This window comes from Bos taurus, chromosome 10, assembly GCF_002263795.3.
Source record: "Bos taurus isolate L1 Dominette 01449 registration number 42190680 breed Hereford chromosome 10, ARS-UCD2.0, whole genome shotgun sequence".
In the NCBI taxonomy this organism is placed as follows: Eukaryota; Metazoa; Chordata; class Mammalia; order Artiodactyla; family Bovidae; genus Bos; species Bos taurus.
The window spans coordinates 70759075-70785681 of NC_037337.1; the positions used below are offsets into that span (position 1 = coordinate 70759075).

At 38.6% G+C, this 26607-nt stretch overlaps 1 protein-coding gene across 14 annotated transcripts in view; it reads left to right on the forward strand.

Moving 5' to 3' along the window:
• The window catches only part of KIAA0586, a 166143-nt gene that overhangs the window by 60769 nt on the left and 78767 nt on the right, over positions 1-26607 (forward strand). For all 14 annotated transcript variants that reach the window (XM_059890879.1, XM_010809415.4, XM_024998070.2 and 11 more), the window contains 6 exons: positions 4069-4228; positions 4640-4859; positions 5625-5878; positions 7026-7102; positions 17539-17673; positions 25105-25279. In XM_059890879.1, the coding sequence (XP_059746862.1) occupies positions 4069-4228; positions 4640-4859; positions 5625-5878; positions 7026-7102; positions 17539-17673; positions 25105-25279 (1021 nt within the window). The remainder of the gene's footprint in view (positions 1-4068; positions 4229-4639; positions 4860-5624; positions 5879-7025; positions 7103-17538; positions 17674-25104; positions 25280-26607) is intronic.

The window sequence follows — 26607 nt, forward strand, 5'->3', positions numbered from 1 at the left end:
AACCATAGCCTTGACTAGACGGACCTTTGTTGGCAAAGTAATGTCTCTGCTTTTGAATATGCTGTCTAGGTTGGTCATAACTTTCCTTCCAAGGAGTAAGCGTCTTTTAATTTCATGGCTGCAGTCACCATCTGCAGTGATGTTGGAGCCCCCCCAAAAATAAAGTCTGACACTGTTTCCACTGTTTCCCCATCTATTTCCCATGAAGTGATGGGACCGAATGCCATGATCTTCGTTTTCTGAATGTTGAGCTTTAAGCCAACTTTTTCACGCTCCTCTTTCACTTTCATCAAGAGGCTTTTGAGTTCCTCTTCACTTTCTGCCATAAAGGTGGTGTCATCTGCACATCTGAGGTTATTGATAATTCTCCCAGCAATCTTGATTCCAGCTTGTGCTTCTTCCAGCCCAGCGTTACTCATGCTGTACTCTGCATATAAGTTAAATAAGCAGGGTGACAATATACAGCCTTGACATACTCCTTTTCCTATTTGGAACCAGTCTGTTGTTCCATGTCCAGTTCTAACTGTTGCTTCCTGACGTTGCATATAGGTTTCTCTAGAGGCAGGTCAGGTGGTCTGGTACTCCCATCTCTTTCAAAATTTTCCACAGTTTTTTTTTTTTTTTTGTGATCCACACAGTCAAAGGCTTTGGCATAGTCAATAAAGCAGAAATAGATGTTTATCTGGAACTCTCTTGTTTTTCTGATGATCCATCGGTTGTTGGCAATTTGATCTCTGGTTCCTCTGCCTTTTCTAAAACCAGCTTGAACATCAGGAAGTTCACGGTTCACATATTGCTGAAGCCTGGCTTGGAGAATTTTGAGCATTACTTTACTAGCATGTGAGCTGAGTGCAATTGTGTGGTAGTTTGAGCATTCTTTGGCATTGCCTTTCTTTGGGATTGGAATGAAAATAGACCTTTCCAGTCCTGTGGCCACTGCTGAGTTTTCCAAATTTGCTAGCGTATTGAGTGCAGCACTTTTACAGCATCATCTTTCAGGATTTGAAATAGCTCAACTGGAATTCCATCACCTCCACTAGCTTTGTTCGTAGTGATGCTTTCTAAGGCCCACTTGACTTCACATTCCAGAATGTCTGGCTCTAGGTGAGTGATCACACTATTGTGATTATCTTGGTTGTGAAGATCTTTTTTGTACAGTTCTCCTGTGTATTCTTGCCACCTCTTCTTAATATGTTCTGCTTCTATTAGGTCCATACCATTTCTGTCCTTTATTGAGCCCATCTTTGCATAAAATGTTCCCTTGGTATCTGTTATTTTCTTGAAGAGATCACTAGTCTTTGCCATTCTGTTGTTTTCCTCTGTTTCTTTGCATTGATCTCTGAGGAAGGCTTTCTTATCTCTCCTTGCTATCCAAAAAAAATACCCAGTTGTGGATGTGATTGGTGATAGAAGCAAGGTCCAGTGCTGTTGAGAGCAATACTGCGTAGGAATCTGGACTGTTAGGTCCATGAATCTAGGCAAATTGGAAGTGGTCAAACAGGAGATGGCAAGAGTGAACGTCAACATTCTAGGAATCAGCGAACTAAAATGGACTGGAATGGGTGAATTCAATTCAGATGATCATTATATCTACTACTGTGGGCAGGAATCCTTTAGAAGAAATGGAGTAGCCATCATGGTCAACAAAAGAGTCCGAAATGCAGTACTGTGATGCAATCTCAAAAATGGCAGTATGATCTCTGTTCGTTTCAAAGGCAAACCATTCAATATCACAGTAATCCAAGCCTATGCCCCAACCAGTAACGCTGAAGAAGCTGAAGTTGAATGGTTCTATGAAGACCTACAAGACCTTTTAGAACTAACACCCCCAAAAAGATGTCCTTTTTATTATAGAGGACTGGAATGCAAAAGTAGAAAGTCAAGAAACACCTGGAGTAACAGGCAAATGTGGCCTTGGAATATGGAATGAAGCAGGGCAAAGGCTAATAGTATTTTGCCAAGAGAATGCACTGGTCATAGCAAAAACCCTCTTCCGACAACACAAGAGAAGACTTTACACATGGACATCACCAGATGGTCAACACCGAAATCAGATTGATTATATTCTTTGCAGCCAAAGATTTAGAAGCTCTATACAGTCAGCAAAAACAAGACTGGGAGCTGACTGTGACTCAGATCATGAATTCCTTATTGCCAAAATCAGACTTAAATTGAAGAAAGTAGGGAAAACCACTAGACCATTCAGATATGACCTAAATCAAATCCCTTATGATTATACAGTGGAAGTGAATAATAGATTTAAGGGACTAGATCTTATAGACAGAGTGCCTCATGAACTGGAGGGAGGTTCATGACGTTGTACAGGAGACAGGGATCAAGACCATCCCCATGGAAAAGAAATGCAAAAAAGCAAAATGGCTGTCTGGGGAAGCCCTTACAAATAGCTGTGAAAAGAAGAGAAACAAAAAGCAAAGGAGAAAAGGAAAGATATTCCATATGTACATATATGAAATAACTTGGGCTTCCTTGGTGGCTCAATGGTAAAGCATCTGCCTGCAGTACAGGAGACATGGAGACACAGGTTTGATCCCTGGGTTGGAAAGATCCCCTGGAGAAGAAAACGGCAAGCCACTCCAGTGATCTTGCCCAGAAAATACCATGGACAGAGGACCCTGGAGGAGCCCAGTTCATGAGGTCAGAGTCAGACAGGAGTGAGCGACTAAACAACAAGAACATGAAATGACTCAAGTCTAAAATTAGACTCAAAAGCTAAAATTAGAACTACCATATGACCCAGCAGTTTCACTTTTGGGCATATATTCAAAAAAAACCAAAAACACTAATTTGAAAAGATACATGCACCCCAGTATTCACAGCAGTATTATTTATAATTGCCAAGCTATGGGAATAACCTAAGTGTCTGTCAACAGATGAATGGATAAACATGTGTTTTATATGTACAATGGAATACTGTTCAGGCATTCAGGAATAAAAAAGAACAAAGTTGCCATTTCCAGCAGCATGGATGGACCTAGAGATTATCATACTGAGTGAGGTCAGAAAGAGAAAGACAAATATCCTGTGATGTGATTTCTATGTGGAATCTAAAAAGATGATGCAAATGAACTTATAAACAGAGGACTTACAAATATAGAAAACAAACTTATGGTTACCAAAGAGGAAAGGTAGAGAAGGGCAAATTAGGAGTTTCAGATTAGCAGATACAAGCTACTGTATATAAAATAGATAAACAAGGACCTCTTGTATAGCATGAAGAGCTATATTGAGTATCTTGCAATAACCTATAATGGAAAAGAATCTGAAAAAGGTGTTTTTTATAAGGCAAAAAAATCTGAATCACTTTTCTGTATACCTTAAACTAACACAATATTGTAAATCACCTACATTTTAATTAAATTTTTTAAAGTGGGACTATAGCCAATATTTTGTAATAACTGTAAATCTAGTGTGACCTATAAAAATTATATAAAAATTTTAAAAATTCTGGATATAAAAAATGACAAGATTGTATCTGGTAATTCTGTCGATGGGAACTAGTTAGATAGGACATGGATAGGAAAGGAGACTTAATTTTCACTAACATCTTTTTGGATTTTGAATTATTTGAATTACCTAATTAACAAATTGATTTAAAAATTTTTGCTTTTTCCTTCTCTAATACTTTTCATTTCTACATTGTCTTCATTTCATTTCCCCCTACTTCTTCTTATCCTTCCATTGCTTTTCATAAGCTCTGTTCTTTTGTACTAAAAGGTTGATTTTTGATATTGTATTAATTAGTTAAAATGCTTTCTTTCTGTTATTTGGTTTACCTAGCTTGTGTGTGGGTTTGATCTTCAGCTGTTTTCCTCTCTGTATTAGATAAGGGGGCCTTAGATTTCTTGGGAGCCTAATTCTGAGGTAGAGCTGTTTGAATTGTCTGAGGCTTCCTCAGACTAGTCCTGAAACAAATAGCTAGAAATTAGAGGACTCCATTTTTCACCCTCCATCCATTTAAATTTTATGCAACTCTGAATAAGATCATTTTATTTTTCAAATTACCCTTATTTGGGAATTATAAGCACTACTTATCTTGTTTTATTTTAGGCAAGAGTGTGTACCCCTTTGGCTACCCCACAGCCAACTCCTCCTCGTTCGCCTTCATCACCTCCTAAGGAGCACGTGTTGGTAAAAACTCCAGATTCTTCTCCCAGTGTTTCAGATCACGATGTTGCTTTTCCCATGAAAGAAATATTGGCTGAAGAAGGTAGAAACTTTATTTCTATAACTCAGTTTTAATTTTTGCAACTATCATGGTTTGTTGTATTAGAGTCTTTGTAGACTAGTATACACATAGCTATTGCTGATTAAGTTTTAGAAAATAACTTTTGCTGGAAGGGAAACTAAGGATTTGGTTGCCACTTTTTAAAGTATATGATCTGGTAGACATTTAGGTTGTTTTAAGTTCACGGTAATGTTGAAACTGAAGTCTTTTCAAGGTTATTTTTTTGTACTTTACTAAACTAATTTGGGAATTTTCCCATTAAGGGCCTTAATTATTATTATTAATTATTGTTGCCATCATTTGTATGCCAAAATATTAAGGGCTATCTGAAACAACATATCTTGCCTTCCTGTAGACTTCATATTGACTCTTTCTTTTTAAAACAACCTTTAGGAGATGATGTGCCTGCCATCACACTTGTTAATACCCCAGCAGTCACCCCAGTGACTACACCTCCCCCTGCAGCAGCTCTTACCCCAACTTTGTCAGAGACTTCAATTGATAAATTGAAGATGTCAAGCCCAGAGCTTCCCAAGCCATGGAGTGATGGAGACCTGCCACTGGAAGAAGAGAATCCCAACTCTCTTCAAGAAGAGCTTCACCCAAGAGCCATGTAAATGATAATATATTCACCTTTAGCAACTATACATTTTACCTTAAGTTGACTTAGATGACCTATTGAAAACATCAGAAATGATAAATAAGGTTTATAATTCATGAGCTAATCTATAGTAGGAAGAAGTTTCACAAATTTCAAGTTTTTACCAAATTTATTCCTTCAGTTCTCTTTTTTCAAACAGAATTTTTGGGAAATAGGTTAAATTTGAAGGGAGAATCAGATTAATTTTGGGGGGAAACAGATTAAAATAAAGATATCTATAATACTGTTAATAAAATAGAATATGATTTTTCCCCAATGTGAATCTTCATTTACTGTGATAAGTTAAGTATTACCATGTATTACCATGCATTACCATGCATTACATTACCATGTATCCTCATGTAAGCTTTATTTTAGGGATGGTAGAACTTTCAAGATGGTCTTGAAAGTTCTAATCAAGAGATTAAAACATGAAGATGATTTTGGAAAAATAGATCTTGTTGGTTAATTATAGTAGTACAGATTATGTTAATATAGAAATATGTTTAAAGGAGACAGTATTTTTTCATCCATTTTTTTCGTATTATTTGGTTATACTGTGTGGCCTGAGGGATCTTAGTTCTCTGACCAGGGATCAAACATTTTCCCCCTGCAGTGGAAACATGGTGTCTTAACCACTAGATTGCCTGGGAAATCCCTATATCTATTTTCTTATATAACAATGAATATAGGCTTTCACTAACCTGATAAATTCAAACCATGTCTCTTTCTTCTTAGTGTAATGTCTGTGGCCAAGGATGAAGAACCTGAGAGCGAGGACTTCCCTGCTCAGCTTGCCCCTCCAAAGCCAGTTGCCCTTATGCCACTTCCTGCTGGCATCAAGGCTCCTTCCCCCATACAGATGCCAAGTTCAGATTCTTCCACTGTGGAGAGTACCTTGAGTGTTACTGCCACTGAATCGGAAACCTTAGATAGACCCATTTCTGAAGGAGAGATCTTATTTAACTGTGGTCTCAAAGTGGCTCCTAAGAGTAAGTTAGCTTGTATCAATTGATTTCACTGGTTAAATTATGATCCTTCCTAAGTAATACTTTTCTGTGTGAAATGTTTTTACTTAGTTTGTAAGATTTAACATAGTATAGTAGAAAGAATATGGACTCTGCAAGTTAACTTTTCTAAACCTTAACCTTAGACTCTAAAATCTCCCTCATAAATTCTACCTTCCAGAAGTATCACTCTTAAAAGTTTGGGGTATACTTTCCAGTCTTTTTTTAAATATGCATATATAGGTACCTAAATACATCTGTATGTTACCTTTAAAAATAGGGTCATATTATACATACTGTTATGAAACCTGAATTTTTTTAACCTTAAATACACTGTGGACATTTTCCTGTATTAATACATATAGTCCTACCTCTTTTTTTCAGTGACTGGCCATTTAGATTATTTAGATTGATCTAGTGGTGCCCTAATGGTGGGCGTTTTCAGATTGTTTTCAGTGTTTTTATACCATACATAGCTCTCTGCTGAGTATCCTTGAACGTGTATCATATATCTAATACATAACTGATAGCTTCCTTACAATATGTGCCTAGAAGTGAAATTGCTGAGTCAGAGTAGGCACCTTTAAAATAGCAATACATTGCCAACATGCACTCCAGAAAGTTAAATCAGTTTTTAATTGTATCAATAGTATATAGGAGTATTTTCTCTTTTTCAGTTTCATAGTTCCAGTTGATATTTATAGCTCTTTTAAATTTCTGACAAGCTGGTAAGTGAAGCAAACATCTCACTCATCTTTGTTATAAAACATACTTTTTAAAGAACTGGTGAGATTGAACGTGCATGCATGCTAAGTCTCTTCAGTCTCATCCGACTCTTTGTGACCCTATGGACTGTTAGCCCTCCAGGCTCCTCTGTCCATGGGATTCTCCAGGCAAGAATACTGGAGTGGGTTGTCATGTCCTCTTCTGGGGATCTTCCTGACCCAGGGATCAAACCTGTGTCTCTTATGTCTCCTGCATTGGCAGGCGGGTTTTAGCTTGTGAATTATGATTTATGAACTTTGTCAGTATTTTTATTGTGTAAGTTTAAGGGTAATGTTTTACAACTTTATCGTGAGATTATTTACTAAATTTGTTTCTTGTTTCTAAATTTTTGCATTTTAATTTCTAGTTTTAGGAGATGAAGGACTGTATCTGGCAAACCTAAATGATAGCTTATCCAGTACTTTGCAAGATGCCCTCGAAATGGTAAGAAATGATTCACTTCACTTTGAATTCTGACATAAAAGATATCCTGATGAACTTGCTGCAACTGATCAGGGTTTTTCCTCAAATATTTGAGTTATAGTCATAAAATTCAACAAAGAAATTTAAAGTTTCTTATACATCTTATTATCATATCTATATATTTCATTATTGTAATTATAAAAATAGAAAATTATAATAGAAGATTGTAATGAATAGAAAATTGTTGTTAACCCCTGTGGCTCCAGTAGTTGAAACATGCAATTAATGTAATTAGATAATGAAAATCTCAGTGTACATTGTCATGTGGAGATATTGTAAATGCCTTTATAATATTGCAGGCAGGACCTTCAGTGTTGAAACCAGCTCTCTTATATTTGTTATTTTTCCCTAACCATGATTATAATTCTTTATGCTAAAAAAATAACTGAATTTAGTTAGTTTTAAAAGAATTACTGAAATAGGACCCAGGGGCACTAACTCTTCTTAGTTATTATTTAGCTTTAGAGACAAAAAATAGGCATTTAAAAATGTATTTTTACATAGAATATATATATTATATAATGTAAATATATATATTATATAATGTAAATACCACACAGAAATTATAATAGGAATTTTCTTTTGAAAACTGTTAAGGAATAGAAATCTTTACTTTTTATGTTTTCAAACAACCTAAGTGAGGAAGGGTTGTTGTGCTCAATTTTCATCTACATTTATCCATGTGTGTGTGTATGTGTGTTAGTTACTCAGTGTGTCTGACTCTTTTCAACCCCGTGGACTACATGCTGGGCTCCTCTGTCCATGGAATTCTTCAGGCAAGAATCCTGGAGTGGGTAGCCAGTCTGTTCTCCCGGGGATCTTTGCTGACCCAGAGAATAAACCTGGGTCTGCTGCATTGCTGGCAGATTCTTTACTTTCTGAGCCACTGGTGAAGCCCACATTTATCCATAGTCTTTGCTAAGCATTGCTAATACTATTGCTTTTAAAACTTAGTTGATAATTTTTGACATATGTATATGTCTGTAAGCCATTATCACAGTTAATGAAATAAACATACTCATCATCCATCACTCCCAAAAGTTTCCTCAAGCCCTTTCATTATCCCTCCTTCTCATCTCTCATCATTCTTCTCATCCAATTTATCTCTCCCACCAACCACTGATTCACTTTCTGTAACTATAGATTAGTTTGCATTATCTAGATTTATATAAAAGGAATCACATGGCATGTATTCTTTTTTTGCGTGTGATTGCTTTAACTCAGCATAATTATTTTGAGATTTATCTGGGTTATAGCTTGTATCATAGTTCATTCCTTTTTATTGCTGAGTAGTGCTCTATTGTCGGAGAAGGCAATGGCACCCCACTCCAGTACTCTTGCCTGGAAAATCCCATGGACGGAGCAGCCTGGTGGGCTGCAGTCCATGGGGTCGCTAAGAGTCCGACACGACTGAGTGACTTCACTTTCTCTTTTCACTTTCATGCATTGGAGAAGGAAATGGCAACCCACTCCAGTGTTCTTGCCTGGAGAATCCCAGGGACGGGGGAGCCTGGTGGGCTGCCGTCTATGGGGTCGCACAGAGTCGGACACGACTGAGGCGACTTAGCAGCAGCAGCAGTGCTCTATTGTATGGATGTACCACTGTTTGTCTGTTCACCTATTGATGGACATTTGGATTTATTCCAGTTTGAGACTATTACAAATAAAGCTGCTGTGAACACTTGTGTGCAAGTCTTTGTATGGACATAGATGCTTTAATTTCTCTTTGACAAATAGCTAGGGGAGGAATGGATGGATAATGTGGTAGTTATATGTTAATCTTTCAGTTCAGTCACTTAGTCGTGTTCGACTCTTTGCGACCCCATGGACTGCACCCCCTGTTCATCACCAACTCCCGGAGCCTACTCAAACTCATGTACATCACATCGGTGATGCCATCCAATGATCTCAACCTCTGTTGTCCCTTTCTCCCGCCTTTGATCTTTGCCAGCATCAGGGTCTTTTCCAATGAGTCAGTTCTTGGCATCAGGTGGCCAAAGTATTAGAGCTTCCACTTCAGCATCAGTCCTTCTAATGAATATTCAGGACTGATTTCCCTTAGGATGGACTGGTTTAATCTCCCTGCAGTCCAAGGGACTCTCAAGAGTCTTCTCCAACACCACAGCATCAACTCTTCGGTGCTCAGCTTTCTTTATAGTCCAACTCTCACACCCATACATAACCACTGGAAAAACCATAGCTTTGACTATATGGACCTTTGTTGGTAAAGTAATGTCTCTGCTTTTTAATATACTTTTGGTCGTAGCTTTTCTTCTGAGGAGCAAGCATCTTTTAATTTCATGGCTGCAGTCACCATCTGCAGTGATTTGGAGCCCCAAAAAATAAAGTCTCTCACTGCTTCCATTGTTTCCCCATCTGTTTGCCATAAAGTGATGGGACTGAATGCCATGATCTGAGTTTTCTGAATGTTGAGTTTTAAGCCAACTTTTTCATCTCCTCTTTCACTTTCATCAAGAGACTCTTTAGTTCTTCTTCGCTTTCTGGCTTAAGGGTAGTGTCATCTGCATATCTGAGGCTATTGATATTTCTCCCGGCAATCTTGATTCCAGCTTGTGCCTTATCCAGCCCAGCATTTCACCTGATGTACTCTGCATATAAGTTAAATAAGCATGGTGACAATATACAGCCTTGATGTACTTCTTTCCCAACATTGAACCAGTCTGTTGGTCCATGTCCAGTTCTAACTGTTGCTTCTTGACCTGCATACAGATTTCTCAAGAGGCAGGTCAGGTGATCTGTTATTCCCATCTCTTGAAGAATTTTCCACAGTTTGTTGTGATCCACACAGTCAAAGGCTTTGGTGTAGTCAGTAAAACAGAAGTAGATGTTTATCTGGAACTTTCTCGCTTTTTTGATGATCCAGCGGATGTTGGCAATTTGAGCCCTGGTTCCTCTGCCTTTTCTAAATCTAGCCTGAACATCTGGAAGTTCACGGTTCATGTACTGTTGAAGCTTTGCTTGGAGAATTTTGAGCATTACTCTGCTAGCATGTGAGATGAGTGTAATTGTGTGGTAATTTGAACATTCTTTGGCATTGCCTTTCTTTGGGATTGAAATGAAAACTAACCTTTTCCAGTCCTATGGCCACTGCTAAGTTTTCCAAATTTGCTGGCATATTGAGTGCAGCTCTTTAACAGGATCATCTTTTAGTATTTGTAATAGCTTAACTGGAATTCTATCACCTCCAAGCTTTGTTCGTAGTAATGTTTTCTAAGGCCCACTTGATATTGCATTCCAGGATGTCTGGCTCTAGGTGAGTGATCACACCATTGTGGTTATCTGGGTCATGAAGATCTTTTATGTACAGTTCTTCTGTGTATTCTTGCCACCTCTTCTTAATATCTTCTGCTTCTGTTAGGTCCATACCATTTCTGTCCTTTACTGTGCCCATCTTTGCATGAAATATTCCCTTGGTATCTCTAATTTTCTTGAAGAGATCTCTAGTCTTTGCTATTCTGTTGTTTTCCTCTATTTCTTTGCATTGATTGCTGAGGAAGGCTTTCTTATCTCTTCTTGATATATTTTGGAACTCTGCATTCAAATGGGTATATCTTTATTTTCTCCTTTGCCTTTTGTTTCTTTTCTTTTTACAGCTATTTGTAAGGCCTCCTCAGACAACCATTTTGCCTTTTTCACTTCTTTTCCTTGGGGATGGTCTTGATCACTGCCTCCTGTACAGTGTCACAAACTTCCGTCCATAGTTCTTTAGGCACTCTGTCTATCAGATCTAATCCCTATTAGTCACTTCCACTGTATAATCATAAGGGATTTGATTTAGGTCATACCTGAATGGTCTAGTGGTTTTCCCTACTTTCTTCAGTTTCAGTCTGATTTTGGCAATAAGGAGTCATGGTCTGAGCCACAGTCAGTTGCCAGTCTTGTTTTTGCTTACTGTATAGAGCTTCTCCGTCTTTGGCTACAAAGAATATAATCAGTCTGATTTCAGTATTGATCATCTGGTGATGTCCATGTGTAGAGTCTTCTCTTATGTTGTTGGAAGAGGGTGTTTGCCATGACCAATGTGTTCTCTTGGCAAAAGTCAAAGTCTGTTAGCCTTTGACCTGCTTCGTTTTGTATTCCAAGGCCAAATTTGCCTGTTACTCCAGGTAGCTCTTGACTTCCTACTTTTTCATTCCAGTCCCCTATAATGAAGAAGACATCTTTTTTGGGTGTTAGTTCTGGAAGTTCTCATAGGTCTTCATAGAACTGTTCAATTTCAGCTTCTTTAGCATTACTGGTCAGGGCATAGACTTGGATTACTGTGATGTTGAATGGTTTGCCTTGGAAACGAACAGAGATCATTCTGTCATTTTTGAGATTGCACCCAAGTACTGCATTTTGGACTCTTGTTGAGTATGATGGCTACTCCATTTCTTCTAAGGGATTCTTGCCCATAGTAGTAGATATAATGGTTATCTGAGCTAAGGTCACTCATTCCAGTCCATTTTAGTTCACGGATTCCTAAAATGTTGATCTTCACTCTTGCCATCTCCTGTTTGACCACTTCCAATTTGCCTAGATTCATGGACCTGACATTCCAGGTTCCTATGCAGTATTGCTCTTTATAGCATCGGACTTTATTTCCATCACCTGTTACATCCACGACTGAGTGTTGTTTTTGCTTTGGCTCTGTCTCTTCATTCTTTCTGGAGTTATTTCTCCCCTTTTTTCCAGTAGCATATTGGGCACCTACCAACCTGGGGAGTCCATCTTTCAGTGTCATAACCTTTTTGCCTTTTCATACTGTTCATGGAGTTCTCAAGGCAAGAATACTGAAGTGTTAATCTTTAAGAAGAGTTTTTTTTAAGTTATCTGCCAAAATCTTGTGTAGACCTTTTCCTTCTATGTTTTATATTTTTATATTGCTATAAATATGTTTTATATTACTGAGTAATATAAAATATGCTGAGTTATGTTTTATATTGCATAATATGCTTATATTTATATTTAACTGAGTAATATGTTTTTTATATACATTCATATTTAACTGAATAATATGTTTTATATTACTGAGCTTCTCTAATACCTCAGATGATAAAGAATCGTCCTGCAATGTAGGAGACCCTGGTTTGATCCCTGGGTTGGAAAGATCTCCTGGAGAAGGGAATGGTAACCCACTCCAGTGTTCTTGGCTGGAGAATCCCATGGACAGAGAAGCTTGGTGGGTTACAGTCTGTGTGATTGCGAAGAGTCAGACACTACACTTTCTTTGACTTTTATATTACTATAAATATTTCTGAGCATTGCTCAGGAAATGGCTAAGTACTCAGAGATGGTTTTATCCTTTTGCTTCTTGCTTTTATGGTTTTTTAGGCAAAACCACAGTGGTACTCAATCTAGGGCTACTTATCCCATTGTGGAGAGAAGACTCTTCTATGTACTCCACTCAGTGCCTCAATATTGAGGTTTTCCAGCGTGGCCAGTGGAAACAACCATTGTCCTTTGTTATATATGATGTTATTTAACATCAGTTCAGTTCAGTTCAGTCGCTCAGTCGTGTCTGACTCTTTGCAACCCCGAGTCACAGCACGCCAGGCCTCGCTGTCCATCACCAACTCCCGGAGTTCACTCAAGCTCATGTCCATCGAATCAGTGATGCCATTCAGCCATCTCGTCCTCTGTCATCCCCTGCTCCATCAGGGGTCTTTTCCAATGAGTCAGCTCTTCCCATGAGGTGGCCAAAGTATTGGAGTTTCAGCTTCAGCATCAGTCCTTCCAGTGAACACCCAGGACTGATTTCCTTTAGAATGAACAGGTTGGATCTCCTTGCAGTCCAAGGGACTCTCAAGAGTCTTCTCCAACACCACCATTCAAAAGCATCAATTCTTCAGCACTCAGCTTTCTTCACAGTCCAACTCTCACATCCATACATGACCACTGGAAAAACCATGGCCTTGACTAGACGGACCTTTGTTGGCTAAGTAATGTCTCTGCTTTTCAATATGCTATCTAGGTTGGTCATAACTTTCCTTCCAAGGAGTAAGCATCTTTTAATTTCATGGCTGCAATCACCATCTGCAGTGATTTTGGAGCCCCCCCAAAAATAAAGTCTGACACTGTTTCCACTGTTTCCCCATCTATTTCCCATGAAGTGATGGGACCAGGTGCCATGATCTTCGTTTTCTGAATGTTGAGCTTTAGGCCAACTGTTTCACTCTCCTCTTTCACTTTCATCAAGAGGCTTTTTAGTTCCTCTTCACTTTCTGCCATAAAGGTGGTGTCATCTGCATATCTGAGGTTATTGATATTTCTCCCGGCAACCTTGATTCCAGCTTGTGCTTCTTCAAGCCCAGCGTTTCTCATGATGTATTCTGCATATAAGTAAATAAGCAGGGTGACAATATACAGCCTTGACGAACTCCTTTTCCTATTTGGAACCAGTCTGTTGTTCCATGTCCAGTTCTAACTGTTGCTTCCTGACCTGCATACAGGTTTCTCAAGAGACAGGTCAGGTGGTCTGGTATTCCCATCTCTTGCAGAATTTTCCACAGTTTATTGTGATCCACACAGTCAAAGGCTTTGGCATAGTCAATAAAGCAGAAATAGATGTTTTCCTGGAACTCTCTTGCTTTTCTGATGATCCAGCAGATGTTGGTAATTTGATCTCTGGTTCCTCTGCCTTTTCTAAAACCAGCTTGAACATCAGGAAGTTTGCAGTTCACGTATTGCTGAAGCCTGGCTTGGAGAATTTTGAGCATTACTTTACTAGCGTGTGAGATGAGCGCAATTGTGCGGTAGTTTGAGCATTCTTTGGCATTGCCTTTCTTTGGGATTGGAATGAAAACTGACCTTTTCCAGTCCTGTGGCCACGGCTGAGTTTTCCAAATTTGCTGGCATATTGAGTGCAGCACTTTCACAGCATCATCTTTTAGGATATTAAATAGCTCAACTGGAATTCCATCACCTCCACTAGCTTTGTTCGTGTGATGCTTTCTAAGGCTCACTTGACTTCACATTACAGGATGTCTGGCTCTAGGTGAGTGGTCACACCATCGTGATTATCTGGGTCATGAAGATCTTTTTTGTACAGTTCTTCTGTGTATTCTTGCCACCTCTTCTTAATATCTTCTGCTTCTGTTAGGTCCATACCATTTCTGTCCTTTATTGAGCCCATCTTTGCATGAAATGTTCCCTTGGTATCTCTAATTTTCTTGAAGAGATCTCTAGTCTTTGCTATTCTGTTGTTTTCCTCTATTTCTTTGCACTGATCGCTGAGGAAGGCTTTCTTATTTCTCCTAGCTAGGCTTTGGAACTCTGCATTCAGATGCTTATATCTTTCCTTTTCTCCTTTGCTTTTCACTTCTCTTCTTTTCACAGCTATTTGTAAGGCCTCCCCAGACAGCCATTTTGGTTTTTTGCATTTCTTTTCCATGGGGATGGTCTTGATCCCTGTCTGCTGTACAATATGACGAACCTCCATTCATAGTTCATCAGGCACTCTATCAGATCTAGTCCCTTAAATCTACTTCTCACTTCCACTTCATAATCATACGGGATTTGATTTAGGTCATACCTGTATTTAACATCAGGCACTGTTATATCCAATCCCTTCTCAGGTACTTGTTCCTGCAGTCTCATGTAATTGCCTCAGATGCCTCTGCTGATCAGTAATCAGCTTAATACTCAAGGGAATCATCTGCTGTTCTCCAGAGTTCTCTCTCTGCAGCTTTCACTTTTCTAGCAGCCTGTCTTCGGAGAAGGCGATGGCATCCCACTCCAGTACTCTTGCCTGGAAAATCCCATGGACGGAGGAGCCTAGTGGGGTGCAGTCCATGGGGTCGCTAAGGGTCGGACACAACTGAGCGACTTCCCTTTCACTTTTCGCTTTCATGCATTGGAGAAGGAAATGGTAACCCACTGCAGTGTTCTTGCCTGGAGAATCCCAGGGACAGGGGAGCCTGGTGGGCTACCATCTGTGGGGTCACACAGAGTCGGACACGACTGAAGCGACTTAGCAGCAGCAGTAGCAGCAGCAGCTTGTCTTAGGAACTCTAGCTGTCTTGGCCTTCCTGGAGTTTTAGCTCCATCTTTTCAGCTCAGGCTCCTGTGCCACAGTCTGGAAGCCTATAAGCTGTAAGCTAGAGCAGTCATAGGCTTCTTCTGATTTGTTTCCCATTTCTCAGGGATCATTGTTTTTTGTTAACTGATGCTCCATGTTTTGAAATGCATTTTTTCACATACTTTGTCCATGTTTTAAGCAATGTGTCTGGTCTTTATTACTCCATCTTGACTGGAAGTAGAAGGCTAGTTACATTAATCTTTTCATTTGTATCATTGTATATGATCATGATGAAACAGAAGGAGATTGGTATACTTTTGAAACATCATGTTCTTCTATCCCATTACAATCATAATGCTAGAAATTTCTTTAAAGCAACCCATTCAAGTGATGTAAAGTAGGACTGTATATTAAATTCACCAGTGGAGCTTTTAAAAATGTGTGTCTTTGGCCTCACCCTCTGATATGTGGATTCAGTAGATCATAAGGGTTATGTGGTATGCATGTATGTGTGTGGGCGGTTAGAAAACCTCTATATTTAAAAAAAGCATCTTAAAGGATGATATGCATCCTTTGTTAAAAATATGTTAGTACTTGTTTTACTTCGAGTTGAAGGAGGTTAAATCACTTATTTGTGTCACATAGCTATATAGTCACAGATTTTTATGTGGATACATAATACTTTTGCCTTTCATTTTAAGCTATCAACTTAAGCTGTGTGTGCTAAGTCGCTTTAGTCATGTCCAAATCTTTGCGACCCCGTGGACTGTAGCCAACCAGGCTCCTCCATCCATGGAATTTTCCAGGCAAGAATACTGGAGTGGGTTGCCATTTTCTTCTCCAGGGGATCTTTCCAACCCAGGGATGGAATCTTGGTCTCTTACATTGCAGGCAGACTCTTTCCCATCTGAGCCACCAGGGAAACCTGATGTTAAGTTTTGTCAAGCTAAGAACTGTAAATTTTGAGTTCTAATAGGGGCTGTATGAATTCTAAAGCTTGAGTTGCAAGGGGCTGGTGTTTGTCAAGTCCAACAAACAAAAAATGAAAGATACCATATAGCATCTTTACACTATTAAAGACACAGGAATGAAAGATGCCTAATCTGGAGATTCATATGTTCAAAATGTGTTAAAACAATTTTCTCTACTATATGTGGGAGTATGAAGTAATGAAGGAGCATTTTGATAAGATATTAATAGGGCAGTTACTTTTCCAACAGTAATTATTATGAGTAATTGGTTGAGTCTATTCTGAAGAGAGTGGAAGTCACTTTTATAAAAATAATACCAGGGGGAAGACTAAAGGAGAAGTCTTTGTTTTCAGAGAAGCATTAAACTAATATTTGACCTACTTCATATTGTCATTATGGCATTTTTATCCCTTCTTAGAACTGTATCTTGGTGCCAAAGCATGTTTAAGTTTGTTCAAAGTAAATTGCTGACCTGAACCAGGACTTAATTATAACATCTTTCTTTTTCTGCATTTAAAACTAATTAACTTCAACATTTTTACTAAGCCTAAAATCAGATATGCTACAAAGTTATGATAGAATCACATGCAGAAATACAATCTTGAAAAGCTGAGACTAATTTTGAAGTTATGAATCAGTAGGTATTTACCTATGTACACCTGGGGGATAAAGACTTGTGCTCCAGAGTTAATAAACTTTATTTCATTAAACATAAGATACTTAGGTAAAATTACTATTAATGGAATCTAAAGTCATGTTAATACTGGTATTTACAAGGAATCCAGTTTTCTGGCTCTGTGGCCTACATTTGGGGGACTGGTCTATTTTGAGGTGCCAAGAAGTCTAAGCTGGGTCTTCCTGCTCCCTCAAAAGCACTGGAGCTGAGCACAAAGGCACAGGGACGGTCAAAGGCCTGTAGGTGCCTCAGCATATTTCCGTAGGTTTTCATTTCTGCCTGTGGTCCGGGTTGCACCACTGCAGTGGTGCTTCACCCCCATTGCCACGTTGGGGCACAGCTTTGTGTGCCGCATCCACAGGAAGCAGGAAAATGTGTGAGAAGAAACTTGACGATCCTGAATAAAGTGTTTATGAATCATTGTCACTCAGTCTCATGGGACAGCAGGTTTAATTTTCATCTTTTATAGTAAATCTCCAATTCAAATGTAACCAAATTATTTTGTACTGATGATTATATTTGAGGCAAACACAAAAGATTTTTAGTATAGTTGAATAGAAATGAGATCTAAATGATAGTAAAGAGTCCATTTTCTTTGTGTAAAGTGCCAATATGATCATATTCATAATGACTTAAGTTTTATGAATCATGAATTATTAATATGAAAAATGGGATTGTTTGGGGGATTAATTTTTGTTTTTTGATTGTATTATCTTTGTATTTTATTTAGGAAGATGATCCTCCCAGCGAAGGACAAGTGATTAGGATGCCCCATAAAAAAGTTCATGCCGATGCAGTTCTTTCTCTTCTTGCTAAACAAAACCCGAAATCATTAGTTTCACAGCAAGCCATATATCATTCAGAGGTACTTTTTAACTTTAATTATTTTTTCTGTTAGATCTAAATACAAGAATAAGATAACAAAGATATTCATAATTTTAGTTAAAGCATGCTAATTGCTGCTGCTGCTAAGTCGCTTCAGTGGTGTCCGACTCTGTGCGACCCCATAGACGGCAACCCACCAGACTTTGCCGTCCCTGGGATTCTCCAGGCAAGAACACTGGGAGTGGGTTGCCATTGCCTTCTCCATTGTGTGAAAGTGAAAAGTGAAAGTGAAGTGGCTCAGTCATGTCCGACTCTTAGCAACCCCATGGACTGCAGCCTACCAGGCTCCTCTGCCCATGGGATTTTCCAAGCAAGAGTACTGGAGTGGCTTGCCATTGCCTTCTCCAAAGCATGCTAGTACTTCAGCTTATTCAGGGATCAGCCTTGTAGTAACTTTAACCTGAAACCATAGAGTTATGATTTTTTTTACAACTGAAAGGAATTTAGGCCATCAGTTCTAAACTTCATATTCTACAGATGAAACAAGCTGAAGCCCTTTTAAATGATTTGTGGGGATCAGTCGTTTGTTCGTTCTTTCTGCAGCCATTTACTGAGTATCTACAATATGCCAGACACAGCATCGGAAAAGATATAAAGATGTTGAGGCAGGATCCCTACTTTTAAGCAGCTTACAGTCCTGTAGGGAAAAAAGAGCTTAAACAATTACTCTACCATGCAGTAACTGATCAAATAACTAGAGAAGTAGATTGAACCAGATAATCGTTAAGAGCCTTGTAGGGTAAGGCCATTGGAGTCCCTTAAGATATTGTGAGCAAGGGAGTCACAAGTTAAGATATTTAAGAAGGCATCAGGAGCCATGGACAAGTGACGGAAAGATGGAGGTCTGTCATAACACCATTGGAGTAGTCCAGACTGAGAACATGAACAAAGGCAGTTAAATAGAAATGGAAAGGAGAGAGATTTAAACTTGAGTACGGAATTGGCAGTAATTGGTCACTGATTAAGAGAAGTTGTGCTTGTGTAGTTGTGGACTTTGAAATGCAGAGAGAACAGTGCCAGGTTGTGTGAGGAAGATACTGAATTTGATTTGAAACATTAAGGTGCTTAAGGAAATGCCAGGTGGAAAGGTACAGTGTGGTCACTCAGGCTGGTTAATGATAGAGGTGGGACTTGGATTCTTGATTCTGTTTAGTATTCTTTCTGTTGTGTTTGGTTGTCTGTGCTTGAACAGGTGAGAAACTATCTTTAAATGAACTGGAGATCCGAACTCTGTATATCATCCAAGGAGATGGCTAGCTTTATTGTCTATTAATTTTTATTCTTAAAGATTTAAATGCTTAGGAAAGATAGAGGAAAAAAGATATGGAACTTAGAAATAGGAAAAAAATGTAAATTTAACTTATTCCTTCTTGTTGAAAAACAACTAATTTTTCTGCAACTTATTTAGGTATTGATTAAAAATTGATTTCACTGGAAAGATATTATTTGTAATTGCTGCTACTGAGTTTGAGAAAGTACTCTTGTAACTCTAGAAACCAAGCTGCTTAGTATAGAGACCAGAAGTCTGAGAGAGAAGGAGAGAGAAAATGAGACACACAAATGGAACAAAAAATAGTAGAAAATAGCAGAAATGTCAGCGTAATTTAAAAATTCTGCTAACTTAATCCCTGTTTCCTTCTTTTTGGAAATCAGTAATATTGTTTAGCCTTCTCCAGCGGCTCAGTGGTAAAGAGTTCACCTACACTGCAGGTTGGATCCCTGGGTTGGGAAAATGCTTGAGAGAAAGGAAATGGCAACCCACTCCAGTATTCTTGCCTGGGAAATCCCATGGACAAAGAGTCTAGGAGGCTATAGTCTGTGGGGTCACAAAAGAGTTGGACACAACTGGACAGCTAAGCGCCGCCACCACCACCAATACTGGTCCATTTATTCCTTCTGTTCTCAGACTTTTGCATCTTTTTAATGCTGGGAAATTTATTTCTACTACTTTTTCAGTTTTTTTCTTCCTCTCATCTTTTTCCCTCTCTGGCTAAAACTTATTTCCAGATATTAATACTTCTGCTTCTGTTTGTGTCTTAGATTTTCTATCTCTTCATTCTTTTTTACTCTGTTCTTGGAGAATTCTTCAATCTGATCTGCCAACCACTAATTTGTTCTTTAGCCTACTGTTTATCTGACTTCTATATTATTCATACTGGATATTCTCACTTGTGTCTTTTTTTAATGATCTTTTGCTCCACATTGTTAGTATTTTCTTTATTCCTTTTGTATGTGTATATGTGTATATGGTTAATGTTTTTCACTTTTTTTTTTTTTTAACATTTACTCCTTGAATAATTTGTTTCTTTTGTTATGTGAACTCATGTTCTGGGGCCAGGGTGGGGGCAGTACGATAAGCTCTTCTGTCTGAGAATTAGTGTTGGGTATGGCAGAAAGTGAAGAGGAACTAAATAGCCTCTTGATGAAAGTGAAAGTGGAGAGTGAAAAAGTTGGCTTAAAGCTCAACATTCAGAAAACGAAAGATCATGGCATCTGGTCCCATCACTTCATGGGAAATAGATGGGGAAACAGTGGAAACAGTGTCAGACTTTATTTTGGGGGGCTCCAAAATCACTGCAGATGGTGACTGCAGCTATGAAATTAAAAGACGCTTACACACCTTGGAAGGGAAGTTATGACCCTAGATAGCATGTTCAAAAGCAAAGACATTACTTTGCCAACAAAGGTCCGTCTAGCCGAAAAAGCAAGAGAGTTCCAGAAAAGCATCTATTTCTGCTTTATTGACTATGCCAAAGCATTTGACTATGTGGATCACAATAAACTGTGGAAAATTCTGAAAGAGATGGGAATACCAGACCACCTGATCTGCCTCTTGAGAAATTTGTGTGCAGGTCAGGAAGCAACAGTTAGAACTGGACATGGAACAACAGACTGGTTTCAAATAGAAAAAGGAGTTCGTCAAGGCTGTGTATTGTCACCCTGTTTATTTAACTTATATGCAGAGTACATCATGAGAAACGCTGGACTGGAAGAAACACAAGCTGGAATCAAGATTGCTGGGAGAAATATCAATCACCTTAGATATGCAAATGACACCACCCTTATGGCAGAAAGTGAAGAGGAACTAAAAAGCCACTTGATGAAAGTGAAAGTGGAGAGTGAAAAAGTTGGCTTAAAGCTCAACATTCAGAAAACGAAGATCATGGCATCCGGTCCCATCACTTCATGGGAAATAGATGGGGAAACAGTGGAAACAGTGTCAGACTTTATTTTTTTGGGCTCCAAAATCACTGCAGATGGTGACTGCAGCCATGAAATTAAAAGACACTTACTCCTTGCAAGGAAAGTTATGACCAACCCAGATAGCATATTCAAAAGCAGAGACATTACTTTGCCAACAAAGGTTCGTCTAGTCAAGGCTATGGTTTTTCCTGTGGTCGTGTATGGATATGAGAGTTGGACTGTGAAGAAGGTTGAGCACCGAAGAATTGATGCTTTTGAACTGTGGTGTTGGAGAAGACTCTTGAGAGTCCCTTGCACTGCAAGGAGATCCAACCAGTCCATTCTGAAGGAGATCAGCCCTGGAATTTCTTTGGAAGGAATGATGCTGAAGCTGAAACTCCAGTACTTTGGCCACCTCATGCAAAGAGTTGACTCATTGGAAAAGACTCTGATGCTGGGAGGGATTGGGGGCAGGAGGAGAAGGGGACGACAGAGGATGAGATGGCTGGATGGCATCACTGACTCAATGGACGTGAGTCTGAGTGAACTCTGGGAGTTGGTGATGGACAAAGAGGCCTGGCATGCTGCGATTCATGGGGTCGCAAAGAGTCAGACGTGACTGAGTGACTGAACTGAACTGAACTGAACTGAAGGACTAAAATCAGGCCACGGTCTGTTTAAGTGAATAGAAGAGGAGACGAGGTGATGAGCCCCAGGAGGGGGCTTCTCAGGCAGCACAGAACCACTCCTGATGGTGACCACGGCTGTTTGCTGATATTCTGCCATTCAGTTCTTCTGATGGTTTTTATGTCTTTAAAACCCTTAGGAAGAAGTTTCTTTGAGAGGTTTTGTATTCCTGTCCTTGGGTTCAAAGGGGGACAGAGTGAGGAGTGAATGCCTATGGGTTCTTGGTCAGATGTAATCTGTAACTTTTCACCCCAACTGGGCCTTCATGCTCCCTGATATCGTTACTCTGGGGCACTAGTATCTACAGCCCAGATTGTTGCCAAGATCTTTATGGTTAAGGTGCAGGCACTGATGATTTCCAGTTAATGAGGCAAAGAGGAAATGACAGCAGCTCTTTACATCAGTCATTCTTCTCACTGCACCCCCTGTAGCCACCTTCCTCCACAGGATGCAGCCCTTTTCCCCCCCACACACCAGGTCAAGCTAGCAGGTGGTCTTTCCCAGTGTTTTTTCACAGTTTTTACTTAATTCTCAGAATCCGTGGCTTCTCACTTCTGTAGTTGCTCCAGCATTTTGGGGACAGGGAGCTGGCAGCCTTTGTTAGTGTGTCATCTTGGCTAGACCAGAAGCCCAGAAGTTGGAAGATTATCCTTTCCAGGTTTTTTCTAAGCATCTAAACATTTGCACGTGCATGTGTGTGTGCTCATGTGTGGGTAATTTTGAGGTATGTGTATGTGTTATTCTGCCATCTGATTCTTAAAATTTAACTAAATCCTAAAAGACGTACCATATCCTTTTTATCTACCATGTAGTATGCCCTAGTTTATTCTCCTACTGAAGAATTTTTAGACTGATTCCAATTTTTCTTTCTCCAAACTATGAAAAGAATAAAATCCTTTTTTGTACCATGAGGAATTGCCTCTCTACCAGACCACCTTACCTGCCTCCTGAGAAATCTGTATGCAGGTCAGGAAGCAACAGTTAGAACTGGACATGGACCAAAAGACTGGTTCCAAATCAGGAAAGGAGTACATCAAAGCTATATATTGTCACACTGCTTATTTAACTTATATGCAGAGTACATCAGGTGAAATGCTGAGCTGGATAAAGCACAAACTGGAATCAAGATTGCCAGGAGAAATATCAATGACCTCAGATATGCAGGTGACACCACCCTTATGCCAGAAAGCGAAGAGAAACTAAAGAGCCTCTTGATGAAAGTGAAAGAGGAGAGTGAAAAAGGTGGCTTAAAACTCAACATTCAGAAAACTCAGATCATGACATTCAGTCCCATCATTTCATGGCAAATAGATGGGGAAACAATGGAAGCGGTGAGAGACTTTATTTTGGGGAGCTCCAAAATCACTGCAGATGGTGACTGCAGCCATGAAATTAAAAGACACTTGCTCCTCAGAAGGAAAGCTATGACCAACCTAGACAGCATATTAAAAAGCAGAGACATTACGTTACCAACAAAGGTCTGTCTAGTCAAAGCTATGGTTTTTCCAGTGGTCATGTATGGATGTGAATGTTGGACTATATAGAAAGCTGAGCACTGAAGAACTGATGCTGTGGTGTTGGAGAAGACTCTTGAGAGTCCCTTGGACTGCACGGAGATTAAACCAGTCAATCCTAAAGGAAATCAGTCCTGAATATTCATTGGAAGGACTGATGCTGAAGCTGAAGTTCTAATACTTTGGCTACCTGATATGAAGAATCAACTCATTTGAAAAGACCCTGATACTGGGAAAGATTGAAGGCAGGAGGAGAAAGGGATGACAGAGGATGAGATGGTTGGATGGCATCACCAACTCAATGGACATGAGTTTGAGTAAGCTCCAGGAATTGGTGATGAACAGGGAGGCCTGGTATGCTGCAGTCCATGGGATCACAAAGAGTCGGACATGACTGGGTAACTGAACTTAACTGAACTGATAGAAGATAACGAGAAGTGGAATTTACTCAGAAGGCACAGGCATTTATAATTTAAATAGACACTAAAGCATTGCTTTTCAACTTTATGAGATTCTGACACCTCATTATGTATTTTTTTTTTTCATTATGTATTTTTAATCTTAAATTTTTGCCAGTCTGATTAACAGTGATTGACATTAAATGTGTTCTCCTATGTTTTAAACATTTGTTTGTAATAAGAACTAGTAATAATGATATATTTGTAAGTTAAAATACTGCTTTGGTAAGAAAATAGTAGCCATTCTTTGTTGCTACTCTGCCCAGAGGGAGCATCTGGTCAGTGAGAGCAGTCTGAGGACAGAACTGCATCTTGTGCATTTATGTGGATGGGCTGGGTGTGCTACTGGAGATTATAGATAAACTAACTTAGAGTTGATATGAGTCTGAGATTTGCATAGGATATAAAAATGACAAATGCTTATGTGGTATTAGAGCATTGTGTGAATAGGGAAGCTAAATCTTCCACAGAGTATTAAGGTGTTCGGCAATTATAAGTACCCTTGACAATGTTCATCAAAGAGAAGGTACTGTATATTGCACAACATTTATATAGTAGTGGTAGAGTAATATAGGTCCTGTGAAATATTTCTAAGGAAAATGTGTCTGCCGTCATCCTAAACTCTGCCCAAGAATCTTCAAGGGTTTCATAATAATTAAAAACCAATCTTTTCCTGTTTAAAGGATGTTGAGCTATTGATATTCTTTAAGAAAAGTCAGATTACAGAATAAGGGGAGCTATAAATCTGTAGAGGATAATTAGGGTAAATTGTAGAAAATTGTGAATGATGAGCTAAGCAGTTAGATTTTATTTTGTAGTCAACAGTCATCAGAGATGTTTCAGCAGTGATTTCTTCATATATTCTAGTTTAAAAAAAAACCCTTGGTTGAAATTAAACTCCTTTTAAATAAAAAATATGAGAGCCTTCATATATTGGAATTTTTATTCAGTTCTTGATTAGTAAGCTCATTAATTAGAATATCTCCAAGTCACAACATGCGCTTATGATTAGGTCATCTAGTTTTTAACACAGAAAGAATTTTAACACATCATTTTTAAAGTTTTTACTTTATATATTTGGTAAAGAATCATATTTGTACTTTTTGTATATTTTCAGCAAGTGTTTCATTATAAATTTCATTCTGACAACTTTAGCCCATTTTCATTTAGAAAGAACAAGAGGTAAATTTTCTGTTTTCTAATTTTAAACTATATAAACAGCTTAGGTTGTGTGCCAGAATTTAGTGTTTTAAATAATAAAAAATGTCTTGTGTGTTTTATTGCTGTCTAATTTGGAGGTTGAATAAACAGATAATGGGTATTTAACTTCAGAAGAAATACTTCATAAGAAAAGCAAAGCCTACACTTAGGTATCTTATTAAACTAACTTTCATGTAATGTGTATGTGGCTTGATAAGCACTTTCTAAAATACTTTTCAAGCAATCAGGTGGTCTGCATCCTGATACATTTGACAGATATTTTTTGTTTTGACTTGATTTTATTTTATTTTTTGTTTTTTGACTTGATTTTAATGTGATGTTTATAACAGTGGTTTCTACTTTTTACAGGACTTGGAAAACAGTGTGGGTGAGCTTAGTGAAGGACAGAGGCTGACAGCTGCAGCAGCAGAGAACCTCTTCAGGGAACTTTCCGCATACGTGCAGCAACCTGTGGCTGAGGCAGAGTCTTCAGATGCAAAATGTGCTCCGAAGCCATCATCTCAGCAGTGTGACACGGTTGCAGGTATTCACCAAAATACCCCTTCCTGATGTAGTGTCTGTTAGAATATTTACTTTGAATCCCATCACACTCTCTTTGTACTGTTTTCATGTCGAATGCTGTATTCTGTTTTGTATTATAATCTACAGTAGTGTTCCTACTCTGAATTAAGGAAAGCATAACTGTTTTCAGGTAGAAGCTTGCAGACCTTCTTTATTTAAAAGGGTATTCACAATTGAAAAGTTTGATAATGACTTTTTCTATATATAGCAATGTTTCCCCAAATGTGATTCATGTAACCGTGTTGGTGCATGAGTCTCTGGGTGGGGCATGAGATAGTTTTGGTAATATGTATATGTCTACTTTAGATTTTTTAGTAGTGATGTTATTTTAATGTATATTGGGAAAAAGATGACTAGCACATGAAAACTGTCACATAACATCTTGTGTAGGACAATGTTTAATTAGGTAATACTGTAGAAGTTCACTCTTTATGCTGTAGGAATTTCTGACTCAGAATTCAGTGCACTCAGTCTTATTTTGAAACTTTGTTAACTAAACTTTTTGCTGTAACAGTTTGAGAATAAGAATAGAATAGAGAATATCAGTTTCTGGTATATGTAGTTGATTCTCATTAGGTCCTATAATAGAGACACCACAAACACTGAATTAGGAAATACTGAGCTACTCTTCCTAGAGGAAATCCTGGGTTAGGTTCCTATGAGCCTGTATATTATATTATATTTATATTTATTATATTTATTGATACATACACAACATTTTTGACAATATATAACCTTGCTTTATGTATGTTTCTATTTAAAGGCAGTTATTTAATATACACTGTTGATTCATTAACACTGATTCTCATGAGCAATAGCACTATAACTCATTACTGAATGAAACTTACCTAGCACATATATTTTTTCTGTAAGGCCCATCAAAGCTTTTTGCACTTTGAAACACTGAAGAGCACTTCTGCACTATGTTTTGGGGCCATTTTAAAGAGCAAAATCACGAAAAAAACATATAAGAATGTGGAAAACCTGTCACTAAATAGACAGCAAAAAAGAATACTTGTTCATAGTGTAAGAGCTGATCAGAAAGCAGAGCACCTGTGCTCAGCCTCGTCTGCTGAGTGTGTGGCGGGTGATTCAGGCCTCACTGCTGTGTGCATGCATGCATGTCCACAAGTCGCATGTGCTGAGTGTTGATTTCAGGGTTGCAAATACATTGTATCAGGTGGATTTGTAGAAATAAAGTCTTCAGAGTAATGAGGATCAACTATATTCTCATTTATTGGTAATCTCATGTTTATTATTGCAGTCTCTTAAATGAAAAGAACTTCTGGA